Source organism: Sitophilus oryzae, unplaced genomic scaffold (genome assembly GCF_002938485.1).
Source record: "Sitophilus oryzae breed Bouriz unplaced genomic scaffold, Soryzae_2.0 scaffold_1790_pilon_pilon, whole genome shotgun sequence".
Lineage (NCBI taxonomy): Eukaryota > Metazoa > Arthropoda > Insecta > Coleoptera > Curculionidae > Sitophilus > Sitophilus oryzae.
In genome coordinates this window covers 219,564-242,406 of record NW_022146491.1, presented here as the reverse complement: position 1 = coordinate 242,406, position 22,843 = coordinate 219,564, and the positions used below count along the sequence as shown (strand labels likewise).

Genomic DNA, 22,843 nt, shown 5'->3' with positions numbered 1-22,843 from the left:
AAATGTAACAGAATTGTGCTTTTATATAAATTACTCGTATATCCCACTAATAAGTAAAATTTTTGTGTTTAATTATTCACCTCCATACAGGAGAGTTCTGAAACCAGCAGCTTATAAATTTCTAGTCTGCGTTATCAACAAGCGTCTCTTGCAACAACTATTTAGAAAGAATATGATGAAACATTGCATAATATGAAAGGATGCAATTCTGAAAAATTACTTTTTTAGACTATAACACAGACTAAACAAATAGTACGAGAGCTCTTTGATATATCTTTTACTATGCTCTCTAGAACAGCATGCGGCCCGTCTGGCTGCCGGTAAACCTTGCGTTCCCTACTACGCATTGAAAGAAGATCCTATATTTTTATTAGTCCTTTAAATTCTAGTATTGAATATAAACCGACCGAGTCTCCATTCCATAGCTCAGCGCGTAGAGGTTCCGCCTATCAAGCGAGAAGTCGGAGTTCGAATCCGGGTCAGGGCAAAAACTTTTTATTTTATTTTCATTTATATTCTGATAGTAAAGTATTAAATATTTGTTTGTTTTTTTTTGAATCACCAGAATTATTTAATACTTTACTATCAGAATATAAACGAAAATAACATAAAAAAGTCTTTACCCTGACCCGGATTCGAACTCTGAATGCTGGGCTCGTAGTCGGCTCGTAGTTCAATACTAGAATTTATAGGACTAAATTAAAAAATAATATAGGATCTTCTTCCGATGCGCAGTAGTGAACGCAACGGGTATCGGCAGCCAGACGGGCCGCATGCTGTTCCAGAGAGCATAGTAAAAGATATATCCAAGATCCAGACGTCTTACAATACTTTCTCGAAAACGTTGCTAGCTCTTAGACTATAAGCTGAATCTGCTAGTTGCTAGTTTTAAATAAAGGATCAATAAATTAATGAATTAAATATAATTTAAAAAAAGAAGAAAGAAGTACGTATTATATGAAGAAATTCCGGATTTATTTTAAAAAAGAAAGCAAGGGACGAAGTGCGATTGAACCCAGACCGATATCAAAATTCCACAGGCAGCCGGGAAGGCAATGTCTCCCGTTTGATTTCGCTTCCAGAGCTCTGGAGAAATGCGAGCGCTGCAATTGGAAATAACTTTCATTCCGGTAGAGAAAAGGCAGATTTATTAAACTGGATCGGGCCTCATACATCGTATTACTTTCCGATTGATACGCTAAATTACAAAAAGTTAAATTCCAATTTATACAACTCTGCTTTTGTGCGACATATTCTGTTTAAAACGACATGCCTATTAGTTACAGAACGTTTTTATTTTTTCGTTTCAGGATAGTATTGGTACGGTTAAAATGGCAGACTTAAATTCCGGTTATTAAAGTACCGTTATAATTTTATCCAAAACGTGTAAAAATATAATGTAGGGTAGAGTCAATAAATTTTTGGTTTTGATTTACTTTGTCAATAAAGGTTTATACCGGGTACGTCTCAAAAGTAGCTCACCCCTATAACTTTTTTATTTTTTCAGATAAAAAAAAACTAGATTTGATATGTTAGTATATGACATAAATTAGGATTGATTGACGTATTCAATTGTTTTTGGTCACTTCCTGTTTCACCGGAAATGACTACATCTTTTGATTTTTAAATGGTACCCTCGGTATTTTTTTACTTTATTCGATAGAAAATGACATTCTGAATAGAATGACATATCATATGTCAATTTATGATATTTTCGCTTAATAAAAAATTGTATTTTAAAACTCAATCTAGAATACCATGGATTAGATACCAATCTAGAATACTACAAAACACTAATTATGAATCACAAAGCCTTTTAAAAATAGATTTGATCGTCTAATGTTTTTAGTGTCTTGTCCTGGCCAGTTAGAAAATGCCAAAATCGTATTTTTAATCATATCTCAATTTTTTCAAATGGAACGAGGGTGGCTCATTAGCACATTTAGAAAAAGCATTTTTTTACGAATAATTTGATAAAACACACTTGGTATTTTGAGTCAAATTGTCGTTATGAACCGCATGTTACAATTTCAAATAAACTATATGCCAAAAAGTCAAATGTTGACATATGATATATGTCATTCTATTTAAAATGTCATTCTCTATCGAATAAAGCTTTGAATAAGAAGACTAAGGAAGGAGCATATCAAAAATCTTAGGTACACCGCGATGGGCCTCAAATATGGCCGACTTAAATTCCGGTTTATCAGTGTCGTTCTAATTTTATTTAAAAAATGTAAAACTATGATGTAGGGTAGACTCAATAATTTGTTGTTTTATGTTACGTTGCGAATAAATGTTGGTAGTTATTAAAATTGTTATAAAATATAATTCCTAATAAAAATAGATAAAGGTATAATAAGTATTTATTAACACAAACATCCGATACGCTACTGAAGCTTGAAATAAGTCAAATTAACGTATCTAAATTCTTTGACATCTAATCTTTGACAAATGTAAATAAAAAGCTAAAAATGCAAGAAAAATATATAATTTAGTTAATTTAAGTGAATTTCCTAAATAATCGGTTTACTACACGTATGTATATTATATAGTCACTTACTAGCGAAAAGTTGTTTCACTCAATTTTTGCCGAGATCTACCGCACGCTAAACAACCAACTATTTTAGAGTCTTTTTCGATAAATCGCGATAGTGTCACTGTTAATTTATGTTCTGCCACAATTTCCATCTAGATTTACTACCTTTATACAACTATCAGTAGTAGAATAAATAATAAATAACATAAAATAAGCTCCGTAAAGACTGACAAATCAACAAAATTTCAAATCAAATTCAAATGTGTCAAATGAATCGTCAAACAGAACTGTCAAGGATCCCCACCCTAGAGAGCTTTTATGGTGGCTTTTCCGCCCACCATGCATGAATACATGGATACATTATGCTCCATCCTTAGTCTTCTTATTCAAAGGAATAAAGTAAAAAATACCGAGTGCCATTTAATCAAAAGTTGCTAGTCATTTCGGAACCAGGAAGTGACCGAAAACAATTGAATACGTCAATCAATCCCAATTTATGTCATATACTAACATACCAAATATCGTTGTTTTATCTGAAAAAATAAAAAAGTTATAGGGGGTGAGCCACTTTTGAGACGCACCCGGTATAGTTTTTCCCGAACAACTTTTTTGCTCATTTTGACATCGTGTATATACCGTGACCTATAGTAATTCTCGATATGTGATTCTCGATTTTTTTTGTAGTTTTGAATTATACCGAAACATTACGCATCATATATACAGGGTCCGGCAATAGTGCGTCGGGCATCTGTAGCTCCTAGAATAAAAAACTTGAGAATTTTGTTTAAGGGCAAACCTAAAGTATGTATAAGGATGTATTTCAGGAAAATATTTTAACTTATATAGGGTGACTCGAAAAAGTGTGAATGGATCGAGATGATTTTTTTAATGGAACACCCTGTATATTGTTGCATTTTTTGGCTTCCTTGCAGGTCACTTTACATAATCCTAAGATATGAGTAAATATATTTCGATAGTTTCAGAGATATTAATAAATAAATAAAAAATATATATTTTTCAACCCTTCTTAAAAAAAATATTAAAAATACAAGAGCTGTTCTGAAATCAAAACTATATTAGATATTTATTTTAGATGGTCTGTTCTTATTTTGCTATAAATATGGTAATCGTAAATCATACAGGGTGTTCAATATTTTACGCCAAACTTTCAAAAATATAAAATAATTTTTCTTTATTTTTTTAAATGGAACACCCTGTATATTATTTTTTTATTTGATTGAGAATTAAAAAATGAACATTTTTTGTATTTAAAGTATTTCAAAATTTTTAATAGTTTTCCGGATACACGCAGTATTATTTCATATGGCGCTTTCAATGGTAAAATACGAGAGAAAAATCATTGGGTGGCTTTGATAAAAATTTACTGTGGAAATGCCGTATGAAATACAAAACCGGGAATATCTGCAAAATTGTTAAAAATTTTGAACTACTCTAAATGCAAAAAATGTTCATTTTTTAATTCTCCATCTATTGAAAAAATAATATACAGGGTGTTCCATTTAAAAAAACAAAGAAAAATTACTTTATATTTTAGAAAGTTTGGCGTAGAATTTTGAACATCCTATATGATTCACGATTTCCATATTTATAGTAAAGTAAGGACAGACCATCTAAAGTAAATATCTAATATAGTTTTGATTTCAGGACAGTTCTTGTATTATTAATAATTTTTTTAAGAAAGGCTAAAAAATATATAATTTTTATTTGTTTATTAATATCTCTGAAATTATCGAAATATATTTACTCATGTCTTAGGATTATGTAAAGTAATCTAACAGGAAGCCAAAAATGCAATAATATACAGGGTGTTCAATTTAAAAAAAATCATCTCGATCCACTCGCACTTTTTTGAGCCACCCTATAGAAGTTAAAATATTTTCCTAAAATACATCCTAGTACATACTTTAAGTTTGCACTTAAAGAAAATTCCCAAGTTTTTTATTTTAGGAGCTACAGTTGCCCGACGCACTATTGCCGGACCCTGCATGTGGCTACAAACGTTTTGGAATAAGTTACAAAGTTGATTTTGAAACACATTTTTTTTTAATTTTTATGTATTCGTATTAGAAGTATTTTAAAAAATTCAGTATTAATACACTTAATTTTGAGTTATCATAAGCCAATTGTATATAACAATCTCTAAATAAACATACAAAAATAATTGTTCAAACGATCTGACTAGTTCTTGAATTAATCATTTTTAAATTTATTCAAACCTGAATAGATTTTCATACAATGGAGACTGGTAATACTAGATTTTAGTGATAATTTTATTCCTAATCTCTTCATAACATTTTGTTATTCCGCATGTATGACTACATTAATCTTATTTTTATTCAAATTAATGCTATTGGTTGATAGGATAAAATATGATCATTAGTATTATACAAAATATAATATTCCTTGTTATTTTAAGTGGTAAATTTGATATTTCAAAAGACCATAAAAACGCGATCTTTTCTCAATTACAAGCATCCCGCTGTTATAAGAAAGAGATGATAATTTTAGGTATATTAAAATATTTTTTCATTAAAAAATAGCGGAGGAGTTATTTTATGAGACACTTAATTTTAAGAGTAGTCTTTTTATTACATTGGTATATAATTATTTTTAGGGCACTTTAACAAGTAAGAAAGTTACTAAATCAATAGTAATACAAGATACTTACCTACTAGAATTATGTTGGCTTTGGCTCGACACCTTTTGAGTTCTGGTGCCCATGTCAGGGAAATGTTTTCAAAAGAATTCCTTTCTGTCGTCGAATAACATAGTAGGAAAGCGTCTGCCTGGAAAATAAAAATACAATCTCTATACATTTCCCCTTAGACAAATATCTATAGGTACAGCTGGTTCCAATAAAATTGAGTACGATATAAAACATATTTTTATTATTTCGGGCAGTATATATTCTATGATACCAGTCCTCCATTTCTCTATTCATGTCATGCTGACGTTCTGAAAAATTTATTTGCCACTTTGTCAAAAGCAAAGTTGTTTTATACAATGTCACAATAACCTTAACATATATAGTTGGCGCCGGTCGGACGTGAAAGACGGTTGAGCGTAAAAAAATCCTTTTTCTGATATAGAATTTAATTCAGGTTCCAATTTCCCATTGTTGTTAGTTCGTACTTGTTTTTGGTGAGTGTTTTCCATTTTATTAAGTAGTTTTAGTTTTTGCTTATATAATCCTAGCCTTAAAATCCTGCTGACCCTTCTGATCGTTCCTGATCCTATGCTAAATGGGAAGAGGGGGCCTGAGTCCTCCTAATGATTTCGTTCGAAAATTAGCCCATCTTTATCGCCCCAAAATTACAATTTAATTTGAGCTTTTCAGGGTACATGTCAAGAAATGCCGTAAATGTCATTAAGCACCTGGAAGGGCTTTATGGAATTAGAAATAGAGATTTATAGATGATGTTGAGAAGTACAGCAAATTTCTCAATGTTTTTTTAATATTAGGAAATATACAAATAAAATTTCAAGTATGATATTTGCCTTTCCCTTCCTCGCAGTTATCCAAGGTGAACGTTCCCTTCATCCGATGAATGTTGGAAAATATTTATTTGAAAACAAAATTGAAATTAAAAAATCAGTAAGGGGAGAGATGAACATATTTTAATACTCTGAACAAGCTAATTCATTTGTAATAATAAAGAAATTTTAAATAAAGTGAATTAATTACTATTCCTCCAGGATGATGATCACTTGTAGAGGTGTAGTGTGGAACATAGGTGATGATATATATGAAGAAGATATTATTAATTATGGACTAGGTATAAGGGAGTAAATTCAGAATCAAAATTTTAAATGCCCGTAAATTTATAAAAGAATCTCGAAATGAAGATACCATGACAAGGAAAAGGACTAATTCCTTCAGTATTATTACATTTAAAAGGTAATCAAGTTCCTTTAGTTTGGAATTGTTCAATGTTTTACGCGAAATTCATACTTATAAAATTCCAGTAATTATATGTCATAATTGCTACAGATTTAGGACAAATTCTGCAATGTAGGAGTAGGAAAAGATGTATTAATGTGATACTCATGAAGATGATGATAGATGTTCTTTAATCAATTAGAAATTAAATGTATTAATTGTAAAGAAAACATTATCCACTAACAAGGAATGCAAAAAGAATTTAAAGGCAATTTATGATTAATGATGCGATGGCTAAGCATAACATATCTTTTGAAGCAAATAAATTATTTCAAGGAACACGTTTCTCCGATAGTCTTTTCCCGAGACTTTAGTTAATTTGTCTGTCCCTAGATCTGTAAAGAAGCATCATTATATTTCTACCTTAAAGAAAAGTAGACCTCGTTCTCCCGTTTCACAGAGGATAAAATAATATCTTATAGACATCCTTTTCAGTTCGGCTAGATTATCATCCAGTCAATTTTAAATAATTTATCACAATCTGAAAATAAATCCAAAATTGATGAAAATATAGATGCATGGAGGTTGGAGAGTCATCCAATTTTAGTTTAGAATCCTCTAGCCAAAATATATTTCAGTCTCAAGAAAGTTTGTAGATAGTTCAAGTTTAGAAAGTTGATAAATGATCTAAATGTTAAAACTAAAGATAAACATATTACAAAGAAGTCAAAGAGCCATATAGCTTTATTTTTAAATTCTTACATGTTATATTTACTTTATTGACAGTTTACTCTTATTTATGTCCAGTCAGGTTTGTTATTTTTATAATGTTTAATGTTATATATGATTATTATTTATGGAATATTAGAAGTGTTTTGTCTAACAGAGATACCTTAATGAATATCATAGAGATTTTAGTCCTGATATTATTGGATTAAATGAGACATGGCTAAATAGAAATAATTCGTTTAATATTTTGGGTTATGTTTGCTTGAGGCAAATGAGATGATGGAAAAAGGTGGCATTGCCTTTTTAATCAGGATTCAAATTCCATTTAATTTGGTTGATATAAGCTTAATATTTCAGTTCAACAAAATTTCAACATAAAATTATTGAGTTAGAAATGTTTTATCTTGCATTAATTTATAATCCGCCAGATTCAATTTACCTAAAATTTTTTCCTCATCTGACTGCTTATGCAGGGGTTGGTGAAAAAGTTAATGTTAATAGAATTTTAATGCCCAACACTGTGTTCCAGATGTTAATAATAGCAATGGTTTTTATTCTTACTGACATATTGGAAACTCATAATTTGACTTTTGAATAATGGAGATGCCACGCAGTTACTCATTCTTCTCAATCAGCATAAAGTGTTCCAGATTAATTCTGGGAAATGATTCTTCACCTAAGATTATTCGTTTTGAGGTTTGTAGATTAACTAATAGGTATGAGCGATCATCTCCCATTCTTTGCAAGAATGTATCAATGCTTTTAAATAACAATAATTTTTAAATAGATACAATACTAAGAAAGCTAATTGGCCTTTGTTTTATGATTGCTTAGCAGATATGATGGTCAAAGCAGCAGGTTTGTCTGTCATCATTTTGTTCTTAGATTAAAAAATGCAGTAAGCCAACAAGTCAATTCCGGTAAATAAGAAGAAAAGAAGCTGAGGTAATCCTTGGTGGGATAAAGATTGTGTGATATAGCCTGGGAAAGTAAACGAGCAGCATTTAAGACGTTTAAAAGACAGTTTACGGAGAAGAATTGCATATACTTTTCGAAAGGCTGAGCACAATGTCGAAAAGTTCTCAGAAAGAAAGTTAAGGTTTAATAATTATTGTAGTAGTCTATCTCATTAACACCTATTAATGAGGTTTGGTGTAAAATAAAACGTTTTTCAAAAATCAAATTAAATAAATTTCGTTAAGAAAACCTTTGAATTGTTCCATTGCTGAAAGATATGCTTGCCCTTTAGCGCCCCAATTATTCCAGATGTAGATCCTGACATTTTATTTCAAAAGTGTCAAGTTCTAATATTTCTCTTGAGGAGACACAGGTTGCCATATTTAGAGAGAAGCAGAGATTCTGCTCCAGAGGCATTGATCTAATAACTTATTCCATGATCCAATAATCCTTCCTTTGAATACTTATTGGTATCATTCAGAAATTAATTCCAGACGATTGGAAAACAGGATTAGTTTGTCCAATTCTAAACCTAATAAAAATTTAAATAATATTATTAGCGGTTTACAGGCCAATTACTCTCACATCTTACATAAGGGAAAAATTATGGAAGGTATAGTGATGTAGATTGGATTGGTAATATGGAAAACCACAAAATTCTCAGTGATTCTCAGTTTAGGTTTAGGGAAAGGTAAAGGAGTTTTGAAGCATTAACTTCTTTATGTTTCATCGATAATTTCTGGACTCTCATATGTCTTTTCAGTAATTGTTTTTTAGATATGAAAAATGATAAAGTTAATATTTCTATTTTGATTCGTAAATTAGCTATGAATTGGGTATTGAAGAGAATATTTGTAAAATACGACTAAAGATACATACCAACAGGAAAATTTATATTATTTGATAATTTTCAAAAAAAATTTGATTGATCTGGTTTTACTAATAAGGGTTTAGCACAAGGATCTCCCTTTAGCTCAATTTTATTTAATGTTATATTAATAATGTTAGTGACTTTATTGGGGATGATGTTAAATTGTTCAATATGCTGATGATATTGCTCTCCTGGCTCAAGGTTATGATATAGATTTGATAGTTAATAAAATTAAATGTTACATTGAAGACCCAGTCTTGAGGAATGGGCGAATTAAATGAAATAAAGGTTTTTCTCCTAATCTTCCTATTTTAATTCAAAGAAAATTTTTACATAATCGTATTTTACCAGATATTAAATTTCAAAATCATGTTATTAGATGGGGTTAGATATGTTAAATATTTGGGTATTTTTATTGATAATCGGTTTTCTTGGAATCATCAAATTGAAGCTATGTGTTCCTAAAGCTACTAAGGGTATTAATTTAATGAGATATTTTTTGTAAAACCTGGTGGGGGGGACATCAATTACTATGTTAAATTTTTTCTAAAGTCTATTCGGTCACATTTAGATTATGGTAGTATATTATTAGCTAAATGTTCTAAAGATTAGAAAAACTTGATAAAGTTCATTTCAAACCTTACGCATTTGTTTAGGGTTTATGCGTTCTGTCCAACTAATATCATTTATCAGAATCAGCAGAGCATAATATTAGACGTAATTTTTGGCACTAATTGCTTTTAAAAGCATTCTCTATTCAAGGATAATCCCATTATTCAGTCTGTTACAGAAGCTTATAGACATATAATCAATCATTTGGTTTTGGTTAAGACATTATCATGTTCCTCCTCTTATTGAAGGCATTGATCCAAATTTTTTCCTCATGTTCAAGATGTTGATGTTGTTAATATGCATCATTATTATAAAGTTTCCTCTTTTTTTAGTAAAAATGAATATTTAAGATTGTAGTTTTAAATAAAGTGAAACAATTCTATTAAATTTAGAGAAGTTATTGAGTTAAAATTTAAACAAAAAATTAAAGTTTTTTACGGACGCTTCTAAGGAGTAAATAAAATGTTAGATGGGTATATTTTGCCCGGATTTAAATTTGGAAGCCACCTATACTTGATTCTGGATATGCTTCCATATTTGTTGGAGAAATGTTTGCTAATATGATGGCATTGAATGTAATTGAAAGCAAAAAGAATTGGAGGATTCTGTAATTTTAGTGATGAGTGCTTTACGAGCAGCTTATCCAAATTTTAAGGACAGTCAAATTACATTTGCTACAAAACGTAAACTATTTGAGTTAAGAGAAAAACAATTTCAATTTCATTGGCATGGCTGCCCAGTCACACACGATATTTTTGGGCAATGATAAAGCTGATCCAATTAGCAAATATTGGAAAGACAAATGGTCGAGATGCTGAGATTAAATGTTGGTTTACTGATTTTATTCCAATTCTTAAGGAAAAGTTTGGTCGTTATGGAAAGGCAGATGGAAGGAGATTTCTTGTACAAAAGGAAAAATTATGCAGAAATTGTTACTTTTCCTACAAAAGCATATGGTTTAGATCATGTAAAGATTTTCCCAGGAAAAGATTGACAACCTTCTTCAGATTAAGAAGCGGACGTGTCTAATTCCGTCCCATTTACATCGTATAGGTGTAAAAATGCAGATTCCTATGTGGTGTGGAGAAATTGGAACGTTAAACCACACTTTTTTTGAATGCAATAAATTTCCCTTTAGTAGATAAACTATATAAATCACTTATTGGCTTTACAAAACATCCCCTCATGGTACCTCCGCATGCTCATCCAATTGTAGTTAATATTATAGGCGAATTCTTAGATAGTTGTGGAATTAATCTTTGACATTTAAATGAAATTGTTATTAAATTTGTTTATTTTGCAGGATCTTCAGCACAACATTTCTTCAGCTCAACAAGTCAGGTATGGGATTTCCCAGGCTCGCTTGATCCTCGTCTGTGTGTCATCATCTATATAAACCTCAGCCGTAGGTAGTTAATTCTACCATCCGGCCCGGATAGCCCTGGCAGCTGTGGCCATTAAACTAATATACTACTACTACTACATAACCTTATATATAGTTGGCGCCGGTCGGACGTGAAAGACGGTTGAGCGTAAAAAATCCTTTTTCTGATAGAATTTAATTCAGGTTCCAATTTCCCATTGTTGTTAGTTCGTACTTGTTTTTGGTAGTGTTTTCCATTTTATTAAGTAGTTTTAGTTTTTTGCTTATATAATCTAGCCTTAAAATCCTGCTGACCCTTCTGATCGTTCCTGATCTATGCTAAATGGGGAAGAGACCTGAGGTCCTAATGATTTCGTTCGAAAATTAGCCCATATTTTATCGCCCCAAACCAAACCAAAATTACAATTTAACTTTGAGCTTTTCAAAAGGTACATGTCAAGAAATACCCGTAAATGTCATTAAGCACCTGGAAGAGGAACTTTATGGAATTAGAAACAAATTTATAGATGATTTTGAAGTACAGCAAGAAATTTCTCAATGTTTTTTTAATATTAGGAAATATACAAATAAAATTTCAGAGTATGATATTTCTGCTTTTCCTCCCTTCCTTGCAGTTATCCAAGGTGAACGTTCCCTTCATCCGATGAATGTTGGAAAATATTTATTTGAAAACAAAATTGAGGGAATTAAAAAAATCGAAAGTAAAGGGAGAAATAGAATGGGCATATATTTTAATACTCCTGAACAAGCTAATTCATTTGTCAATAATAAAGAAATTTTAAATAAAAATTGGTTAATTACTATTCCTCCCAGGATGATCACTTGTAGAGGTGTAGTGTGGAACATGGGTGATGATATATACGAAGAAGATATTATTAATTATGGACTAGGTATAAGGGGTAATTCCAGAATCAAAATTTTAAATGCCCGTAGAATTTATAAAAGATTTAGAAATGAAGATAATACCATGACAAGGAAAAGGACTAATTCCTTTATTATTACATTTAAAGGTAATCAAGTTCCTTTGGACTTAGAATTGTACAATGTTTTACGCGAAATTCATACTTATAAAATTCCAGTAGTTATATGTCATAATTGCTACAGATTTGGACATAGAATTCTGCAATGTAGGAGTAGGAAAAGATGTATTAGGTGTAGTGATACTCATGAAGATGATGATAGATGTTCTTTAAATCAACTAGAAATTAAATGTATTAATTGTAAAGAAAATCATTATCCAACTAACAAGGAATGCAAAGAATTTAAAAGGCAAATTATGATTAATGATGCGATGGCTAAGCATACCATATCTTTTTTTGAAGCAAATAAATTATTTTCAAAGGAACACGTTTCTTCTTCAGATAGTCAGCATTTTCCCGAGACTTTAGTTAATTTGTCTGTCCCTAGATCTGTAAAGAAGCATCATTATATTTCTACCTTAAAGAAAAGTAGACCTCGTTCTCCTGTTTCACAAAGGATACAAACCAAAATATCTTATAAAGACATCCTTTTTCCTGATTCGGCTAGATTATCATCCAGTCCAATTTTAAATAATTTATCACAATCTGAAAATAAATCCAAAATTGATGAAAATATAGATGCATCTATGGAGGTTGGAGAGTCATCCAATTTTAGTTTAGAATCATCTAGCCAAAATACTGTTCAGTCTCAAGAAAGTTTTGTAGATAGTTCAAGTTTAAGAAAGTTGATAAATGATACAAATGTTAAAACTAAAGATAAACATATTACAAAGAAGTCAAAAAGAGCCATATAAAAACTTTATTCTTTAAATTCTTACATGTTATATTTACTTTATTATTTTATGGTTATTTACTCTTATTTATGTCTAGTCTGGTTTAATTTTGTTATTTTTTATAATTTTTAATATTTATATATGATTATTATTTTATGGAATATTAGAAGTGTTTTGTCTAACAGAGATACCTTAATGAATATCATAAGAGATTTTAGTCCTGATATTATTGGATTAAATGAGACATGGCTAAATAGAAATAATTCGTTTAAGATTTTGGGTTATGTTTGCTTGAGGGCAGATAGAGATGATGGAAAAGGTGGCATTGCCTTTTTAATCAGGGATTCGATTCCATTTAATTTAGTTGATATAAGCAATATTTCAGTTCCAGCAAAATTTCAACATAAAATTATTGAGTTAGAAAAGTTTTATCTTGCATTAATTTATAATCCGCAGATTCAAATTTACCTAAAAATTTTTTCACTCATCTGACTGCTTATGCAGGGGTTGGGGTGAAAAAGTTAATGTTAATGGGAGATTTTAATGCCCAACACATGGCGTGGGGTTCAGATGTTAATAATAGCAATGGTTTTATTCTTACTGACATATTGGAAACTCATAATTTGACTTTTTTGAATAATGGAGATGCCACGCGGATTACTCCTCCCAATCAGCATAAAAGTGTTCCAGATTTAATTCTGGGAAATAATTCATTACTACAAGATTATTCGTTTGAGGTTTTGTCAGATTATATAGGTATGAGCGATCATCTTCCCATTCTTTGCAAGAATGTATCAATGCTTTTAAATAACAATAATTTTTTAAATAGATACAATACTAAGAAAGCTAATTGGCCTTTGTTTTATGATTGCTTGACGGAGTATGATGGTCAAAGTAACAGTTTGTCTTATCATCATTTTGTTCAGCAGATTAAAAATGCGGCCAACAAGTCAATTCCGGTAAATAAGAAAGAAAAGAGACTAGGTAATCCTTGGTGGGATAAAGATTGTGATATAGCCTGGGAAAGTAAACGAGCAGCATTTAAGACGTTTAAAAGACAGTTTACGGAGAAGAATTATATACTTTTTCGAAAGGCTAGAGCACAATGTCGAAAAGTTCTCAGAGAAAAACGAAAGTTAAGTTTTAATAATTATTGTAGTAGTCTATCTCCATTAACACCTATTAATGAGGTTTGGTGTAAAATAAAACGTTTTTCAAAATCAATTAATCAAATTTCGTTAAGAAAACCTTTGAATTGTTCCATTGCTGAAGATATGCTTGCCCTTTTAGCGCCCCCAATTATTCCAGATGTAGATCCTGACATTTTATTTCAAAAGTGTCAGAGTTCTAATATTTCTCTTGAGGAGACACAGGTTGCCATATTTAGAAAGCAGAGAGATTCTGCTCCAGGCATTGATCTAATAACTTATTCCATGATCAATAATCTTCCTTTGAATCATATTAAATTTTTAGTGTACTTCTTTAATCAAGTTCTTTATCATTCAGAATTAATTCCAGACGATTGGAAAACAGGATTAGTTTGTCCAATTCCTAAACCTAATAAAAATTTAAATAATATTAGCGGTTACAGGCCAATTACTCTCACATCTTGCATAGGGAAAATTATGGAAGATATAGTGAAATGTAGATTGGATTGGTATGTGGAAAACCACAAAATTCTCAGTGATTCTCAGTTTGGGTTTAGAAAAGGTAAAGGAGTTTTTGAAGCATTAACTTCTTTATGTTCATCGATAATTTCTGGACTCTCATATAATAAATTTTCAGTAATTGTTTTTTTAGATATGAAAAATGCATATGATAAAGTTAATATTTCTATTTTGATTCGTAAATTAGCTGAATTGGGTATTGAAGAGAATATTTGTAAATACATTAAAGAGATACATACCAACAGGAAAATTTATATTGTTGATAATTTTTCAAAAAAATTGATTGGTCCTGGTTTTACTAATAAGGGTTTAGCACAAGGATCTCCTTTAGCTCCAATTTTATTTAATATTTATATTAATAATGTTAGTGACTTTATTGGGGATGATGTTAAATTAATTCAATATGCTGATGATATTGCTCTCCTGGCTCAAGGTTATGATATAGATTTGATAGTTAATAAATTAAATGTTACATTGGACAGTCTTGAGGAATGGGCGAGATTAAATGAAATGAGTTTTTCTCCTGAAAAATCTTCCTGTATTTTAATTCAAAGAAAATTTTATAATCGTATTTTACCAGATATTAAATTTCAAAATCATGTTATTAGATGGGTTGAATATGTTAAATATTTGGGTATTTTTATTGATAATCGGTTTTCTTGGAATCATCAAATTGAGGCTATGTGTTCTAAAGCTACTAAGGGTATTAATTTAATGAGATATTTTTGTAAAACCTGGTGGGGGGGACATCCAATTACTATGTTAAATTTTTTTAAGTCCTATATTCGGTCACATTTAGATTATGGTAGTATATTATTAGCTAAATGTTCTAAAAAGTTATTAGAAAAACTTGATAAAGTTCATTTTCAAGCCTTACGCATTTGTTTAGGGTTTATGCGTTCCTGTCCAACTAATATCATTTTATCAGAATCGGCAGAACTTCCCCTTAATATTAGACGTAATTTTTTGGCCACTAAATTGCTTTTAAAAGCATTCTCTATTCAGGATAATCCCATTATTCAGTCTGTTACAGAAGCTTATGGGGCATATAATCAATCATTTGGTTTTTGGTCAAGATATTATCATGTTCCTCCTCTTATTGAAGGCATTGATCAAATTTTTCCTCATGTTCAAGATGTTGATGTTGTTAATATGCATCATTATTATAAGTTTCCTCTTTATTTTAGTAAAAATGAATATTTAAGATTGGATTTAAATAAGAGTGAAAATAATTCTATTAAATTTAGAGAAGTTATTGAGTTAAAATTTAAACAAAAAATTAAGTTTTTTACGGACGCTTCTAAGGAAGTAAATAAAAATGTTGGAGTGGGTATATTTTGCCCGGATTTAAATTTGGAAGCCACCTATATGATTCCTGGATATGCTTCCATATTTGTTGGAGAAATGTTTGCTATTATGATGGCATTGAATGTAATTGAAAGCAAAGAATTGGAGGATTCTGTAATTTTTAGTGATAGTGAAAGTGCTTTACGAGCATTAGCAGCTTATCCTAATTTTAAGGACAGTCAAATTACATTTGCTACAAAACGTAAACTATTTGAGTTAAGAGAAAAACAATTTCGAATTTCATTGGTATGGCTACCCAGTCACACGAATATTTTAGGCAACGATAAAGCTGATCAATTAGCAAATATTGGAAAGACAGATGGTCGAGATGCTGAGATTAAATGTTGGTTTACTGATTTTATTCCAATTCTTAAGGAAAAGTTTTGGTCGTTATGGAAAGGCAGATGGAAGGAGATTTCTTGTACAAAAGGGACAAATTATGCAGAAATTGTTACTTTTCCCTACAAAAGCATATGGTTTAGATCATGTAAAGATTTTACAAAGAAAAGATTGACAACCTTCTTCAGATTAAGAAGCGGATATTGTCTAATTCCGTCCCATTTACATCGTATAGGTGTAAATGCAGATTCCTTATGTGAGTGAGGAGAAATTGGAACGTTAAACCACATCTTTTTTGAATGCAATAAATTTCCCGCTTTAGTAGATAAACTATATAAATCACTTATTGGCTTTTACAAAACATCCCCTCATAATTTTACCTCCGCTTTGCATACTCATCCAATTGTAGTTAATATTATAGGCGAATTCTTAGATAGTTGTGGAATTAATCTTTCACATTTTAAATGAAATTGTTATTAAATTTGTTCTTTGCAGGATCTTCCTTTTGCCCAACATTTTCTTCAACTCAACAGTCGGGGTATGGGATTTCCCAGGCTCGCTTTATAGCGATCCTCGTCTGTATGTCATCATCTATATAAACGCTCAACCGTAGGTAGTTAATTCTACCATCCGGCCGGATAGCCCTGGCAGCTGTGGCCATTAAACTAATATACTACTACTACTATAACCTTAACATGTCAAAATACTTGACACATAAATATACACTGCCCAAATATTCAAAAAAAATGTGTAAAGAGTGGTATTCATTTTTATTGGAACCAGCTGTACATTTCCCTTAGGCAAAAGACAAACAGTATTAATAGACAAATCTTAGACTGTGTTCCGTTTTAAAGTACAATAAGAAGCGGTTCCTGGAGCGCTATTATTATTATTATTCAAGTAATAGAAGCATTTTTAGAAAAGCAATCAAACGGTAAAAACGCTGCTGAGACCATAAAATCATAAAATAATAAATACAAGAAGAAGTGTCAAGTCAATGTTAAATTATGGAAACAGCGTGGCTGCCTGGGTAACTAATTTTCAGATATGGCGGCTGGGACATTTGACATGATTTGACATGACATAGACATGACAATTTCAATTTTATGAAATTTATTTCCGTTTCCGGTTTTTAATGGCGGGCTGTTCAGGAGGTTTAAATGAGGGTTAATATACTTTTTACTCTTTCTAGTAGTAAATAATACAACAAAATTACTCAAAAATATTTATTTGGAATTTAGAACAATGTAAATATGCAAATCAACACAATTAAAGAGCTATAAACCAATAAACTACTGTATCAATATTAAATATTTAAATAATATCAGAGATGCTGTGTTAAAGCGAATTAGTAAAGTAACAGTGCATTGACTTACAGAAACTTGAAGATAAATAAATGTTTTCACAGCTTCACGGATAAATAACTGGAAGCAGGAAAAAGGCAACCGGAACCCACACAAAACCTGAAATCAAAAAAAATATGTAAAAAACATAAATATAGGTACATAAAACTTTTGTGAATTAAATCAAACAGGACTTGAATGAAAATAAAATGAATCAAAAATATGATACATATACATCTAATACCTCATTTGTATTTTAAAAATAATCTACATACATAGATTTATAGCATTATTGCTATGAAAATACATAATAGGTACCTATGTGATATGTAATTACGCATTTCTCTTCATGTTGTAGAAAATTAATGTAGGCTAATAATAGTTCAATAATCATAATTTACCTTGTATAACTTGCTTTCAATTGCTCAAAATCACCGATCAGTCTTTAAAGTAGAGATACGGAAAAATCCTTGGCAAAGAATATCCCAAGATCCTTGGGTTTAAAGCTAAAAAAATATAAAAACAGTTAATATATTACCTATTTTTACATATATAATATGGCCCATACCTACTACACGCAGAAACGTCGATTTCATCATTTTCTTTATGTAATTAATATCATATATACTTTATTAAAGTGTTAACAAGGAACTTTATATCAAAAAACATCTTTGTACTTATAAATTTCAGCCGAAATATCATAAACAAACTTCCAATCAAATCTAAACGGCAAAAATTAAAATGGCGCTCGACCTTGCCAGAGGCCTCGGGAGTTGACACATCGCTGACACACAGACAAAAGAAGAGGACGCCGACGTGCATAAAAATGTTCCGCAACTGAAATTGGCAGAAATCATATAGAAATATTCAGATTTTTGTCTAGGACAGTCTAGAAGGCCATGCTTTCTGCCTGGGTAAGACCGCGCCAGAACTGTTTCCAATTTTCCGGTTTACTGTCACCCCCCTGCATAAAATAACAAACTAGGCAATATAACTATCAAAATGTTGATCAATAACACTTCTTCTTCTTTTACTTATCCTTCGATCTCTTAATTTTAAAGTTGCCTCTATGGACACTACAACCAAACCTAACCTAACCAACTAAAGCCCTCCATTGTTGCCTCTTGCCTCTGTAGGAGTTCTTGGGAGAAACTTCTTGGACTGCCAACTGTCTTTCCATCTTTTTGGAGGCCTTCCCGGCTGTCTCTTACCCATGGGTTTCCCTTCAAGAGCTATATGCTTGGTAGCCTGTTTTCTTCCATGCGTTTTACGTGTGCGAACCATTGTTTTTTCCTTTGCCTACCCCATCTCACTACGTCCAGTATTCCACATTGTTGACTGATATTTGTGTTTCCTAATTTTTTTCTCTTCTAGTCTTCCCCATTATGGTTCTTAGGTTCTTCATTTCAGCGAGTCTTAAATGCTTTTGGTCTTGTTTGTTTCCTCTCGGATTTCTATGCCATATGTCATTATTGACTGATGCAGGTCTTAGCTTTTTTCGTTTTCCTGTTATTACCGATTCTGAATCGTCCTAGAACTCTGCAGCGCATGCGCAAATGAAATAATGTCTTCATATTTCCTTCTGCGCATACGCATCACAATTCTAGGACGGTTCAGAATCGGTAATAACAGGAAAACGAAAAAAGCTCTTATAAATTTTTCTAACAACACTTTGCCGTTGAAACTACCTTATGATCGAAAAAAAACGGCGTTCAGTTGGCTCGGAAATGACGATGATGATCCATGACTTCACTGGGGAGTCGTTTCTTGTTCACTGAACATTTTTTTTTATTAGAATGGTCATAATGCAGACTGTATTAGATTGTATTTATTATATTTTTGCTAATATCTTTGGTTTGAAAATAGATATCAAGATGCAATTTTCACTAACTTTTTAAACTTTTATTCTAGTGATGGGAAAAACCGATTAATTTCAATAATCGAGTACTCGAGTATCAAGCGAATAACCGAGTGATCACTCGAGCGATATATCACTCGTATTTAAAAATACGGTTTTCACCCGTCGCATGTTGCAAGTACTCGTTAACGCCAAGCGTCAAGCTTGTAAGCAAGTTGCGTGCGCAGGGCACATATTCTTTCGGTAACGAACGGCAAGTAGTAAGCAGCGAGCGATTCGCTTGATTTAGTTTGATTTTTTTTGAACTGCTTTGAAACAATTGTGGCGATTTACTGTCCCGTAGATGAAAAACGTACATTCATCCGAAAAGCACATGTTGAAAAGAAGACGTGTACTAACCGATAAGAAACAAAAATGTAAACAAGTTTTTGGTAGGTAAAAAATTGTTTTTATTAATATCTTTTCTTCTTTTGGGGCAGTACTGCTAAATCCTTTTCATTTTGTCATTCAGTTTGGAAGTATTCTTATATTTTGTATGGCTTACTGTTCTTTGTATTATCGTAAGAGTATTTAGTATTGTGAAATGACGTGATGGTTTATTCTACTGCAGATAAAGTTAAGATAATTAAGACTTTCTTTAGTCATGACGGATGTGGCAATAGAACGGCACACAGTTATTTAATGACCGATATCCAGATAAACATGTCAATAGAAAGTACGTGCTGGAATTAGTAGCTAAATTTAGAGAAACTGGAAGTGTTCTCACAAAGAAGCGAGAACTTCCACCTGGTGTAGTTAACAATGAGGCGATGCAAATAGTAGTTCTAGGACAAATCCATGTCGAACCAAGAATGAGTGTTAGACGATTGGCAACAGCCACAGGAATAAGTAATAGTAGTGTTCACAGGATACTAAAGTTCCACAAATTCCATCCTTACAAACCTCATCTGGTCCAAGAATTGAACGAAGATGTTTACAACAGACGATTACAATTCTGTGAAGAACTAAGTGAAATGCTCATTGCCACTCCACGTCTTCTTTTCAACATGTGCTTTCGGATGAATGTATAATTTTTTCTCAATGGAACAGTAAATCACCACAATTCTCGCTGCTGGTCTGATACCAACCCTAGAGAATTCCGTGAGGTTCATGCTCAGTACCCTGAAAAAATTAATGTGTGGGCTGGAATCTTTGGCGACTGTCTAGTTAGCACGTTCTTTCTGGATGAAAATCTAAATGGAAATATGTATCTGGATCTTTTGGAAAATGCCATAAATCCCAGCATTACACAAATAATTGAGAATGAAGATCACTATGACGAAAATCAACTTGTGTTTCAACTCCATCTTGCTCCTCAACACTATGATGTACGTGTGCGGCAGTATCTTGATGACGGCAGTTTCACCGTTTTGTCTTCTTTACACCAGAAATGCCTTTAAATTGCCTTGTTTCGTTTGAACTGGGACACCCTGTAGAGTAGAAAAACGCTCTTTTAAACGAGCCCTAGTTCGTTGGATTCCGATTACCCAGTCCAGAGTTACTAACATTTAAATAATAGCAGATGTAAATTGTTTGATTAAATGACGCCATTGTTTATAGTATACCGTATCTCGGAAAATTTTTGAAAAAATTCCATTTTCTTATTTACCATAGCAGTTGCGCCCTTTACTCGCCATTCTACAAACTAGAAAATAAGTACCAGCAATTTTTCATATCCTCCTTAGTTATTAAGTACTTTTTCTACAGGCTCTATGGCTAATATTTTCCATGATATAGCCGAGAGCTATTCTTAGAAAAACACCCGGTACATAAAATAAGTACTGTAATTGTAATAAGTTTTAAAGTATTTTAATAAAATGAAAAGCTTTGTCCCAAAAAGTACAATATGTAAAGAAAAAAATATAACAGTTATTTCGACGAATATCTTATAAGTTCTCTAGGTTTACGTCTTTCTCTGAGCCTAAGGGTTCTAAGGGATGTACTTACGAATCTATAGGCCATCCTGCGTAGCTTGTCGTATTCCTCTTGACCCGCAGTGTCCGACAGTATGATGGTGTAGGGCTCGTAATTGATAGGAATGGTCATCGAATATTCATCGAATCTGTCCAAAACACACGAAATACACAAGATCAATTCCAGTTAAACGACTATTTCGATGATTTTTTGATAAAAAATGTTTCTATTATACAGTGGAAAAATGCTTTTTATTTATCTCTTAAAATCTCTTGTAAAACTCTCACTTTTTTGATAGACAAAAATTAGTATTTAATATAGTATGGTAGAAAAAAAAACATATTTGTTGAATAAAGTATTACTCGTTTTTATACTCACATAGTAGGTACATATCTGTCATCAAATTTTTTGTCTTTATAAACAATAAGTAGACAAGTCTTTCCGGTATCTCCATCCCCGACAACTGTTATTCTTATAATGTTGCTTGAACTCTCTGACTTCTTTTTTCGTGTGCTTCTTACAGACATCTTATCACCGCCCTCTTATTTAGTGACTTTTCTTCTCATTTAGCAGTAAATTTGATTCTGAAATGGAAAAAGGAGATACCTACGTATAAATAAATCGTTCGATCAAGGAAAAAAGGCGTCGCAGTAGCCTCTCAAATGACAATCGATGGTAATTATTGTCAGGTTGAACCCTATGTGTTGTTTAATAACACAATTATTAACACAAAATTGACATAAAAGCTTTTAAAACTATTCAGAAATGAATATTTAAATGAAAAAATTGGCGCCGGGAGGCACGTATAGCCCATACTAATATGTGTTAATAAAAAGTTGGTAGGCAGATCTTTCAGTTTCAAAGTAAAGGATTTTTTTCAATTTTTATCTCAAAACTTTCTTCCAAAAATTCCAAATTAAAAAAAAAAAATTACAAATTTTGTTGCAAATATTATTCCTAATCTTAAATTGAAAAACCGCGTTTCGCTAGCTACTCTAATTTTGAAGTTACGATTTTTTAAAATTTTTAACCCTCCCATACCCCCAAAACTATTTACCAAAAACTAATGGCCAGATTCCCGGGTGCCATAGTATTTTTGTGCCAAATTTGGTTAAAATCGGTTTAGCGGTATTTGAGTTATCGTGTTACAGATGACAGACGGACAGACAGACAGACACCATGAAAATATTTTATTTAGGTCATTTATGAATCATTACAGTTGAGGGTTGGAAACCTTGGTTATCAGCAAAATAAAACATTAATTTTTTTTTTTTTTTTTTACACTGGACGCGCGTTTATAAACTGAAAAATTCAGTTTATAATCATCTGCTGATGCTAACATGGTTAGCGAAACGCGCGTCCAGTGTAAAAGTAAAAGTGTTTTGGTGTATTGTGGTGATTTAGTGTTTTATTTTGCCATTTATGAATCATTTATGAAAATCTATACGATCGAAAAAACAAGCGTCAAAGCGACATGTAAAATTAAATGGGGGATGTCATTGATGTTCATTTCAAAACCAACTCTGACGCCGATCATTGTTTAATCAAAAATAAAAAAATTAGTTAAAATAATTTTTTGAAAATAGATTT

General features: G+C 31.5%; 1 protein-coding gene across 1 annotated transcript; it reads right to left on the bottom strand.

Annotated features, from left to right (window-relative positions):
- Nucleotides 1-5,217: 5,217 nt before the first annotated feature.
- On the bottom strand, nt 5,218-21,871 carry LOC115882634 (cdc42 homolog; the record flags this gene model as incomplete). Its single annotated transcript, XM_030900825.1, has 3 exons — nt 21,632-21,871; nt 21,287-21,401; nt 5,218-5,346 (listed from the first exon to the last, which is right to left on the bottom strand). Coding segments are annotated over exons 1-3 (393 nt in total), but the record flags the coding sequence as incomplete, so codon positions are not given.
- Between the last annotated feature and the right edge of the window lie 972 nt (nt 21,872-22,843).